The 12,412-nt window shown below is 45.6% G+C and overlaps 1 protein-coding gene across 1 annotated transcript in view; it reads right to left on the bottom strand.

The window, feature by feature from the left end:
- The window catches only part of kcnd1 (potassium voltage-gated channel, Shal-related subfamily, member 1), a 54,072-nt gene continuing 41,660 nt past the window's right edge, over positions 1 to 12,412 (bottom strand). The window contains exons 6-9 of the mRNA XM_062058139.1: positions 8,396 to 8,479; positions 3,987 to 4,082; positions 1,847 to 2,100; positions 1 to 1,784 (exon numbers count right to left, since the gene is read on the bottom strand). Coding sequence (XP_061914123.1) covers positions 1,580 to 1,784; positions 1,847 to 2,100; positions 3,987 to 4,082; positions 8,396 to 8,479 — 639 coding nt within the window. The 3' untranslated portion in view covers positions 1 to 1,579. The remainder of the gene's footprint in view (positions 1,785 to 1,846; positions 2,101 to 3,986; positions 4,083 to 8,395; positions 8,480 to 12,412) is intronic.

Raw genomic sequence — 12,412 nt, forward strand, 5'->3', positions numbered from 1 at the left:
AGTCAATCCAACAAAGACTCTCTAGTAAGTGCAACTGGTCTCTAAAAGACTGTTTAGTAAGTCCAAGTAGTCTCCAGAGACTCTAATCAATCCAATGAGTCCTTAAAGACTTTGGTAAGTGCAACTCTTCAGTCTGTCAGTCAAGGTTCTTCTCTAATTAATTTTCCTGATCTTTCTCTAATTAATTTTCCTGATCTTCTCTAATTCATTTTCCTGATCATCCCAGCATTCTTGTCAAGACGCCGAAGGACCAGCGGCCTCGCTCAGTGACGACACAAACACTTTTGTCACGTTTTTTTTTATTGGTGTCATGAATATTACACGTCTGTGCTTTTAATTTCATTTGATTCAGTTGCTCACTGGCTCCGCCCCTAAACCGGAAGTAACAGGGTAACAGCCCGATAGAATACACTAATTAACATGAAGAGCAGGCTAACATTAGCACGTTAGCCCCTGTTGGCAGGCATCTTTCAAGCCTGCCGTCCTGTGGTCAACATGGCGGTTCTTGACATGAATGACGGGTGCTTTGGCGCAAGTTTGACGCCCGCATCCGCTCGGACGTGAAGTGTGCGGACGGACGGTGAGGAAGAGAGGCGGAGTCCAGTGAACAGAGTGCTTTGAGATCAAATACCTACAACGGTATCCATGCATAGTAGTGACGTCTCTCAGCATTCCGGAAGGCCAGGAACATTCCTGAATGAAGCTTCGTTTGCTAATGGAAAATAAATGAAAAGACAAAAGTCTCATGCAAAAATTAGAAAAGGATATTTTCCCCCTTTTTGTTTCTTTAGTTGTTTTTTTTCAATATGGTGGCTAAAGTCGGAAGTGGCAACGTGCCAGGCTCATGCACGGACCGACACCGGATGGCGATGTCCACACCTTTTTTTTCTTTCATATTTCTAAGGGGGGTTGATTGACAGATGCAGGTGAGAGTTTATGATACAAATTATTTTACAATCCGTGCGCTCGCTCCTGATTGGCTCGAGGAAATTGTCGTGCGTGAACAGCGCTAATGTTTAAGCTAGCAGTTGGTCAGCTTCCTCCCGTCGCCGACCTTACGAGTCTTTTTCTGTTTAGATTGTTTTGGCGAGGGAAAGATTAGCTTCATGTCGCTAAAGCTGCTACCATGAAGCGGCGAGCTAGCCGGCGAAACGCTAACGTGTGGATCTAACAACTTTATGGTTTCCGTGGTGTGACCGCGTTAGCGTGACAGCTAATGTGTCGGAGGAAAGCTGACCTTTGCACCTTTCGCTATGTTTTTATGCGTTTGTTGACTATTGTTTCATACACACAACACAATTAATTCATCTTATTAGCGATTATTAATGACTACTTCCTGCTTTGCATATTTGGATGTCCACACCTGTCCAAACGTAGACATCTTCCTCCGGCGGCCATCTTGAACTCCTGCAGGAAGTAAATGCAATAAAGAACCCTGTGGCGGTGAGGTTCAAAGAGTGGTGTTTTTGTGCGTCAGTTTTTGTCACCGGTCTTCAAGCCGCGATCCTCGGCCTGCCGCAACGCGTCTTCGCCTTCAAGACAGGTCGGGGGGCTGGGACGGTTCAGGACCCGGCGGAGGTTACAAATAGGAGATCTTGATGGCGTCGGAGGTATAGGCAGTGGCGCGCGTCATGCGCATGCCGGCCGGGTGAGTGGCAGGCGAAGGCGGCAGGCTGTCGTCGGGAGTGTTGGCGGGCGGCGTGGGGATGCCGATGATGGCGGCGCTGAAGTCCTGCTCGCTGCAGTTCAGCTTGAGGTCCACCTGTGCGTTGAGACTGGAACGCCTGGGACACAAAGGCGCATGTCAGCGACAGAACCATGACTCGGTCAACGTGCGCTGGATTACGTCTGCGGCGGGAGGTGCGCGCACTTGGCGTGCAGCGTGTCTAGCTCCTGCACGCTGCCGCGGCTCACGGACACGGTGGAGTTGGCCAGGCGCATGGCCGCCCGCCTCCGCACGCGGCGGGGGCAGCAGCCGGTGGAGTGGTTCGGCGCCCCCTGCTGGCTGGACATGGAGGTGCTGCGGCTGGTCCGGTAGCCGACCGACTCGGTGGTGATGCAGAGCTCGCTGTAGTTCAACTCGTCCGTGAACTCGTGGTTCTGTGGGAGGAGTGGACATGTGACTTCCTGTTTTTATTTAAAGTGATCAGCATGGAGGACGTCCTCTGTAAGACAACCCAGCCGGCCGAGAGCCTGGCTTCTTTTAAAAGTGTTTTTCCTTGCCTCTGTCGCCAGAAAACTTGACTCACTACAATACACAACTGCACGCAGTGACTCACTACCACAAATGACTTACTACAATAAACAACACTCTGTGTGTGACCCTAAACAGCAATATAACTACCGATACACACCAGGACTCACTACAGTATACAACTAACTACACACTGTGACTCACTACAACCACTGACTTCTCATTGCAACTCACTACAATAAACCACATGCAGTGTGACCCTCCACTGCCACAGAACTACACGCTGTGTCTCACTACAATAAATGACTACACACTGTGACTCACTACAATAAATGACTACACAATGTGACTCACTACAATAAATGACTACACACTGTGACTCACTACAAAAAATGAAGTGAAGTGATTTATATAGTGCTTTTCTCTAGTGACTCAAAGCGCTTTACATAGTGAAACCCAATATCTAAGTTACATTTAAACCAGTGTGGGTGGCACTGGGAGCAGGTGGATAAAGTGTCTTGTCCAAGGACACAACGGCAGTGACTAGGTTGGCAGAAGCGGGAATCGAACCTGGAACACTCAAGTTGCTGGCACGGCCACTCTACCAACCGAGCTATACCGCCCCACTATGATTACACACAGTGACTCACTACAATAAACAATTACATACAGTGACTCACTACAATAAATGACTACACACTGTGACTCACTACAATAAATGGCGACTCGCTACAATAAATGACTCACTACAATAAACAATTACACACAGTGACTCACTACAATAAATGACTACACATTGTGACTCACTACAATAAATGGCAACTCACTACAATAAATGACTCACTACAATAAACAATTACACATTGTGACTCACTACAATAAATGGCAACTCACTACAATAAATGACTCACTACAATAAACAATTACACACAGTGACTCACTACAATAAATGACTACACACTCTGGACAAACTACAGGAAACGACTAAACACTGTGATTCGCCACAATAAATAACACTGTGACTCACTACAACAGTGGTCCCCAACCACCGGGCCATGACCCGGTACCGGTCCGTGGATCGATTGGTACCGGGCCCCACAAGAAATAAATAAAAAAATACAAATATTTATTTTATTTTTTATTAAATCAACATAAAAAACACAAGATACACTTACAATTAGTGCACCAACCCAAAAAACCTCCCTGTCCCATTTACACTCCTTCGCACAAAAGGGTTGTTTCTTTCTGTTATTAATATTTCTGGTTCCTACATTATATATCAATATAGATCAATACAGTCTGCAGGGATACAGTCCGTAAGCACACATGATTGTATTTTTTTATGACAAAAAAATAAATAAATAAATAAATAACACACTGTGACTCACTACAGTAAATAACACACTGACTCACTGCAATAAATAACACACTGTGACTCACTACAACAAATAACACGTGACTCACTACAGTAAATAACACACTGTGACTCACTACAGTAAATAACACTGTGACTCACTACAGTAAATAACACACTGACTCACTACAGTAAATAACACACTGTGACTCACTACAATAAATAACACATGACTCACTATAGTAAATAACAAATAGTGTCCTTCTACAACAACACAACTACACGCTGTGACTCACTGCAATAAATCAGAAGCTTGCTCATGTTAGTTTATAACTTTCCTTTCAAACTTTAACGTGTGAGCAGCTGCAGTGTGCGAAACAAACACGCTCTTGCCGAGGTCACGTGTGGCGTGGATGATGACTCAGCATGTTTACTAACCGTGGTCTTCTCCAAACAGTGAAGCAGGTGATGATGCTGATGCTCAAACGCCGATTTGTTCTTCACGCACAAAGCGCCACTGTCACTGTCACGGTCCTGCACGCACACAGTTATAATCAGAAGTACAACTCAACAATATTTGTCGTTGTCAAAGGGATGAAATGTCAACGAAAACATCCTGTTATGCCCATTTGATTGTAGAATCTTACTGACACCCTGTGGCGATAGGAAAATACTACACTTCATTTGTTTGGGCACTTCCGGGTTGACGATGTCAGTTCAGTTCATGAGACAATTGAGAAGTAGACAAGTTGTGTTAGCTCTTACAAGCCTTGGAAAATATAAGTCTGTAAGTAAACTGTTGAACTTGTTTATGTAACTCAATATTAAAGTGGAAAGTGGTTAAATTTAATGGTAAGATGTTTATTGAAAAACGATTTTTGTGCACTGTTTTAATGGATGTTTTGAGGACTTAAAATGGCTGCCAGTCGTATATTTCCACCATCGAAATAGTTTCAACACTCAGCAGTATTTGTTTGATGATAATGCTGTATATTTGTGTAAAGCTAATATTTACATATTGTGTATTACATTTCAGTATGTTGTTTGAATCACATGGCTTATACATTTGTCATTGTGTGTATTTCAGTTTTACAAAATAAAAGTCCAGTGCAAGACAAAAGTAAAGATACAAAAAAGACAAAGCAAAATCAACAACAATAAAGAGCCTAAATTGATTCATCTGCTTTGGAACTTTATTAAAATGTCTTGGATTGTTTGTTAGCTGTCTGCCAAGCTTTATAACCTCAACACATATAGTGAGGGCAGAACACATCCCAACAGTGGAGTAGATAACATGACAAAAAAATATAATTTCGGAAAACCGCAAATAAACGCTGAAAAGCCAATGCCGAACTGAAATGCTAACAGTTAGCACGCTAGCCAGATAGCGTGAAGTAACCCAAAAATATGATTCTTGGGTGTACACCTGCAAAATTTGCAAAATAAGCTAGCTAACATTAGCCTACTAAGAATTAGCATGCTTGAAATTAAAACTTTAACTCTGAGGTGTGTAAATGAAAAATGTGCTAAAAAGCTAGGATGCTAACTGACAATGCTGACAGATATGGTGAGTTCCAGTTGTTCTGGGAAGTCGGAATTTCGGAAATTACAACTGTAACGCACCCCGAGGTCGTATTTAAAGACGGCTGCTCCGAGTGTAAACTATAGAATCTTCTAAAATATCCGTTATCAGTATTTCTTTGTGGCACTAAATCAGCCATATAGGATGTATTGTAAGAGGTTAATTTATACATGGTAATGTCACTATTGTGTTAATTAATTTTTTTGTGTGTTTTATACCTTTTACATTGCTAGTACTAGCATCTGTGCTTTCTCTTCATCCGCCGTGTTTGAAAGTTGCCGAAGAAATGCATATTTTATCCAAGAGTTGTTTATATCCAGATAAGGCGAGCATGGATGTGGCCATCTGGATTTCCGACCTCGTATCAGGAACGCTCGTAAATCGGCCTTGACGTCATTCCCAGCTTCGTTATCCATGGTACGAGGTAAATGGAACGCATTAAGTATCAAGTATCAAAATTTTTGACTCCGAGGTGTGTGCCGGTAGAATTACCTAAAAAGCTAGCATGCTAATGTTAGCATGCTAGAAATTGACTAGCAATAGCGAGGAGCATTTTGGGAATTGGATGGATGAACTTTATTAATACTCTAAAAAAGAGCCCTGGGATAAACACATAAAACATCCGCGCGCATAAAATACTTCTCAAAAGTAGTTCAATTTAAAAAAAAATTTGAAAAAATTTGAAAAAAGCGAAAGTTTGTGGAGTTCCTGGATATTTGAGCAAAATAAGAAGAATGTTAGCATGCGTGTCATGAAAAAGCAGAACATGTTGAATGTGTTTCAGCCTGCGTGTGTGTGTGTGTGTGTGTGTGTGTGTGTGTGTGTGTGTGTGTGTGTGTGTGTGTGTGTGTGTGTGTGTGTGTGTGTGTGTGTGTGTGTGTTCTTGTATTTCTACCCTTCTTGAGACACCAACAAGGAAAAGTAGCTTCTATATGAGGAGGTGTGAACAAGCTAGGACATAAATCATGGTCCCAATACAGAAAACCATTGCATCTAATAGAGAAAGTCTCATTTTCACCCCTGGTGGTGAAATCTATCAAAATGAGGGTGGTCCCAAAAAGGAGGGATTTTTCAAATTGACTGTGTGTCGCTTTTAAAAGTGCTCCCCCTCTGGTCAACATATGAAATAACAAGTGTGTGTAAACATTTGAAGTGCTCCCCCTCTGGCCAACATATGTAATAGCAAGTGTGTGTAAGAAATTGAAATGCGCCCCCTTTGGCCAAAATTAATTAAAAATAAATAAATAAATATGTATATAGAGCAGGGGTGTCAAACTCAAATACAGAGTGGGCCAAAATGTAAAACTGAACAAAGCCGCAGGCCAAGGTTAAAACAAATTAACCTTTAACGTACTCTAGGAGCTATCGTCACGTCCACTTTTTATCCATTCTTACATCGTTCAGACCCAGTCACAAGACATGTGCGGCTTCTGTAGCACATACGAGCGAATGCAAGCATACTTCATCAACAGCGATACAGGTTACACTGAGGGTGCCAGTATAAAAAACTTTAACACTATTAGAAATATACACCACACTGATTCCACACCAAACAAGAATGAAAAACACATTTCGGTAGAACATTCGCACGGTAACACAATATAAACACAACAGAACAAATACCCAGAATCCTTTGCTGCACTAACTCTTCCGGGACGCTACAAAATACACCCCCGCTAACACCAAACCCCGCCCCCCCACACACACCTTGTAGCTTCCCGGAAGAGTTAGTGCTGCAAAGGATTCTGGGTATTTGTTCTGTTGTGTTTATGTTGTGTTACAGTGCGGATGTTCTCCCGAAATGTGTTTGTCATTCTTGTTTGGTGTGGATTCCAGTGTTTCCCATAAAATGCCAAGATACCTGTGGCGGTGGGGGCGTGGCTATGGGCGTGGCTATGGGCGTGGTCACCATGACATCATCGAGTAATTTGCATAATTTACTACAATGATATGATTTTCTCTAAAAAGGCTCAAAAAATGTATACTTACTAATTAATAATAACAGTTTTGTTTTACACGTCCATCCATCCATCCATCCATTTTACAATATAATTACAACACTTTATGTACATATTTATATACAGATTTGAACAATAAGTTATTCACTGAAATATATTTATTAATTGTGGTTCTTACAAAAAATATATCTTATAAAAATATAAAAGCTAAAATGTCTCTTAAAGCTCTGCCCCTTTAATTAGTGCATACTAAATAATTTAACTTTAGCCTACTACTACAACCATATTATTTACCAGCAACATAAAGTGAAACAGAGGCAGAGGTGTCCTGCCACAGTCAGTAACAAATAAACAGAAAACAGTAGTGGTGGTAGATAGACACAAAGCTTCATCAAACATCTGATCCACTGAACAAAGAGCTCCAAAAATCTTGATCCTACACTTCTCTTTTGTAAAGTAAATCTGAACAGCCGATATGGGCATCTACATCAACTATATGATTTGCCTGAGAAGCTGGACAGGACAAAAAAAAAAAAAAAAATTTAAATTTTAAAAAAATAAATATATGTATATATTTTTGTGGCGGCCTTAATTCTTTCGTGGCGGGCCGCCACAAATAAATGAATGTGTGGGAAACACTGGATTCACAGTGTGGCGCATATTTCTAACAGTGTTAAAGTTTTTTATACTGGCACCCTCAGTGTGACCTGTATCGCTGTTGATCAAGTATGTGTTGCATTCACTTGTGTGTGCGTACAGAAGCCGCACATGTACTGTGACTGGGCGAGCACTCGTTGGACTGGCTGATTGGCAGACCTGACGATCGTCGGGAGGGGCGCTGAAGTATGGAAGACTCCCGGGAGGGTTGGCAAGTATTTGAATTAGCGGTGAATGCGGTGTTACCGCGGCACCACAGCAATATATAATCGGCGGGCCAGCTTTAGTGTTAATTTGATATCGCCTCAAGGGCCAAGTGAAATTACACGGCGGGCCAAACCTGGCCTGCGGGCCAGAGTTTGATACCCATGATATAGAGACATACTGTAATAACTTGAAGTAAATAGTGAAGAAAAAACAATTACAAACCAAAAAAATTAACTAAAAACTTACCTTTTTTATATTTGCATAGTAAGTATATATTATTAATGTTGTAAATACAAATCTTTATATATCTAGAAAGGGTGGTCCTAAAGAGGTAGGCATTTTTCCGAAGTCTCAAGAAGGTAACAAATACAAGAATGTGTGTGTGTGTGTGTGTGTGTGTCTGTGTGTGTGTGTGTGTGTGTGTGTGTGTGTGTGTGTCTCACCCCCAGGGCTCGGTCTTCTTTGTACTGCAGGAAAGCGTTTGTTGTTCCTTTCTTTGCCATGCGGATCCGAGCCATACGAACTTTCTGTTGGACAAGTTTAAGTTCAATGAATTGCTTTGAAATAAACACAAATATCTCAGCAAACAAACAAGTGTGCACTAAAAATTGACGCCCCTTTGACCGAGTGAGTGAGGCATAACATAACCGGTTGTCGACATAACTTAAATTTGAAAATACAAAGGATTTGCGACTTTGTCCAGAGACCCCTTAAGTCTTGATATTTTGTGTGTTGACAGTTTTCCTCTGTTTGTGTTCATTCTTTTAGACTTTAAAACTTGTTAAAAATCCAGGTTCACACAACACTGTTTTCATTTTGAAGCATATTTTGCACTAAACAGGAAGTGTGTAACTAAACAGTAGAGTACAGTAGATATTTGCCTATTCGGCATTCACTTATTTTCTTTTCTTTGCTTGAAATTGTAATTGTTAGGTTTTTTTTACGGTAACTTAGATAGAGCGTGGCATGATGGCGCTACCTACAGGGCAGGGGGGAATTGCTGCAGCTATCAATACAGGAGAGGGCGCTGTGTGGAGGGTAATTTGTGTCCATTTTACAAAAGCTTTTTTGGAAATTGAAATTTTTGCGTTTTAATTTTTTTAAATTTTTTTTTTACAACAAATGTTTATTCTAACAATTTCATTGAATTTGTCATCCATCCATCCATCCATCCATCCATCCATCCATCCATCCATCTTCTTCCGCTTATCCGAGGTCGGGTCGCGGGGGCTGCAGCCTAAGCAGGGAAGCCCAGACTTCCCTCTCCCCAGCCACTTCGTCCAGCACCTCCCGTGGGATCCCGAGGCGTTCCCAGGCCAGCCGGGAGAGATAGTCTTCCCAACGTGTCCTGGGTCTTCCCCGTGGCCTCCTACCTGTCGGACGTGCCCGAAACACCTCCCTAGGGAGGCGTTCGGGTGGCATCCTGACCAGATGCCCGAACCACCTCATCTGGCTCCTCTCGATGTGGAGGAGCAGCGGCTTTACTTTGAGCTCCTCCCGGATGACAGAGCTTCTCACCCTATCTCTAAGGGAGAGCCCCGCCACCCGGTGGAGGAAACTCATTTCGGCCGCTTGTACCCGTGATCTTGTCCTTTCGGTCATGACCCAAAGCTCATGACCATAGGTGAGGATGGGAACGTAGATCGACCGGTAAATCGACACAACGGATCGATACAGCGTCCGCATTACTGAAGACGCCGCACCGATCCGCCTGTCGATCTCACGATCCACTCTTCCTTCACTCGTGAACAAGACTCAGAGGTACTTGAACTCCTCCACTTGGGGCAAGATCCCCTCCCCAACCCGGAGATGGCACTCCACCCTTTTCCGGGCAAGAACCATGGACTCGGACTTGGAGGTGCTGATTCCCATCCCAGTCGTTTCACACTCGGCTGCGAACCGATCCAGTGAGAGCTGAAGATCCTGGCCAGATGAAGCCATCAGGACCACATCATCTGCAAATAGCAGAGACCTAATCCTGCAGCCACCAAACCAGATACCCTCAACGCCCTGACTGCGCCTAGAAATTCTGTCAATAAAGGTTATGAACAGAATTGGTGACAAAGGGCAGCCTTGGCGGAGTCCAACCCTCACTGGAAACGGGTCCGACTTACTGCCGGCAATGCGGACCAAATTCTGACACTGATTATACAGGGAGCGGACCGCCACAATAAGACAGTCCGTTACCCCATACTCTCTGAGCACTCCCCACAGCACTTCCCGGGGTACACGGTCGAATGCCTTCTCCAAGTCCACCAAACTCCCATGCACCCTCAAGGACCCTGCCGAGAGTATAGAGCTGGTCCACAGTTCCACGACCAGGACGAAAACCACACTGTTCCTCCTGAATCAGAGGTTCGACTATCCGGCGTAGCCTCCTCTCCAGTACACCTGAATAGACCTTACCGGGAAGGCTGAGGAGTGTGATTCCACGATAGTTGGAACACACCCTCCGGTTCCCCTTCTTAAAGAGAGGAACCACCCCCCCCCCCCCCCCCCCCCCCGGTCTGCCAATCGAGAGGTACCGCCCCCGATGTCCACGCGATGTTGCAGAGTCTTGTCAACCAAGACAGACCCACAACATCCAGAGCCTTAAGGAACTCCGGGCGGGTCTCATCCACCCCCGGGGCCTTGCCACTGAGGAGCTTTTTAACTACCTTAGCAACCTCAGCCCCAGAAATAGGAGAGCCCACTACAGATTCCCCAGGCCCTGCTTCCTCATAGGAAGACGTACTGGTAGGATTGAGGAGGTCTTTGAAGTATTCCCTCCACCGATCCACATCTGCAGTCGAGGTCAGCAGAACACCATCCCCACCATACACGGTATTGACATTGCACTGCTTCCCCTTCCTGAGGCGGCGGATGGTGGTTCAGAATAGCGTCGAAGCTGTCCGGAAGTCGTTTTCCATGGCTTCCTCGAACTCCTACCATGTCCGAGTTTTTGCCTCCGTGACCGCTGAAGCAGCACACCGCTTGGCCTGTCGGTACCTGTCTGCTGCCTCCAGAATCCTATGAGCCAAAATAGCCCGATAGGACTCTTTCTTCAGCTTGACGGCATCCCTTACCGCACCAGCGGGTTCTAGGATTACCGCCACGACAGTCACCAACCACCTTGCGGCCACAGCTCCAATCGGCCGCCTCGACAATAGAGGTACGGAACATCGTCCACTCGGACTCAATGTCCAGCGCCTCCCTCGTGACATGTTCAAAGTTCTTCCGGAGGTGGGAATTGAAACTCTCTCTGACAGGAGACTCTGCCAGGCGTTCCCAGCAAACCCTCACAATGCGTTTGGGCCTGCCAGGTCTGTCCGGCATCCTCCCCCACCATCGCAGCCAACTCACCACCAGGTGGTGATCGGTAGAAAGCTCCGCCCCTCTCTTCACCCAAATGTCCAAAACATGAGACCGCAAATCCGATGACACAACTACAAAGTCGATCATGGAACTGCGGCCTAGGGTGTCCTGGTGCCAAGTGCACATATGGACACCCTTATGTTTGAACATGGTGTTTGTTATTGACAATCTGTGACGAGCACAAAAGTACAATAACAAAACACCAATCTGGTTCAGATCCGGGCGGCCATTCTTCCCAATCACGCCTCTCCAGGTTTCACTGTCGTTGCCAACATGAGCGTTGAAGTCCCCCAGTAGAACGAGGGAATCACCCGGGGGAGCACTCTCCAGTACTCCCTTGAGTGAATCCAAAAAGGGTGGGTACTCTGAGCTGCCGTTTGGCGCGTAAGCGCAAACAACAGTCAGGACCCGTCCCCCCACCCGAAGGCGGAGGGAAGCTACCCTCTCGGCCACCGGGTTAAACTCCAACGTGCAGGCTTTGAGCCGGGGGGGCAACAAGAATTGCCACCCCAGCCCGTCGCCTCTCACTGCCGGCAACGCCAGAGTAGAAGAGAGTCCAGCCCCTCTCAAGAGAACTGGTTCCAGAGCCCTTGCTGTGCGTCGAAGTGAGTCCGACTATATCTAGCCGGAACTTCTCCACCTCACGCACTAGCTCAGGCTCCTTCCCCCCTAGCGAGGTGACCTTCCACGTCCCAAGAGCTAGCTTATGTAGCCGAGGATCAGACCGTCAAGTGCCCTGCCTTTGGCTGCCGCCCAGCTCACACTGCTCCCGACCTCTATGGCCCCTGCTATGGGTGGTGAGCCCATTAGAGGGGGGACCCACGTTGCCTCTTCGGGCTGTGCCTGTCCGGGACCCATGGGGACAGGCCCGGCCACCAGGCGCCCGCCATCGTGCCCCACCTCCGGGCCTGGCTCCAGAAGGGGGCCCCGTTGACCCGCGTCCGGGCGAGGGAAATCTGGGTCCTTTGTTCATGTTCTTCATAGAGGTCTTCGAGCTGCTCTTTGTCTGATCCCTCACCTAGGACCAGTTTGTCTTGGGAGACCCTACCAGGGGGCATAAAGCCCCCGGACAACATAGCTCCTAGGATCATTGGGACACGCAAACT

The sequence above is a fragment of the Entelurus aequoreus genome, linkage group LG01 (genome assembly GCF_033978785.1).
Source record: "Entelurus aequoreus isolate RoL-2023_Sb linkage group LG01, RoL_Eaeq_v1.1, whole genome shotgun sequence".
Classification (NCBI taxonomy): domain Eukaryota; kingdom Metazoa; phylum Chordata; class Actinopteri; order Syngnathiformes; family Syngnathidae; genus Entelurus; species Entelurus aequoreus.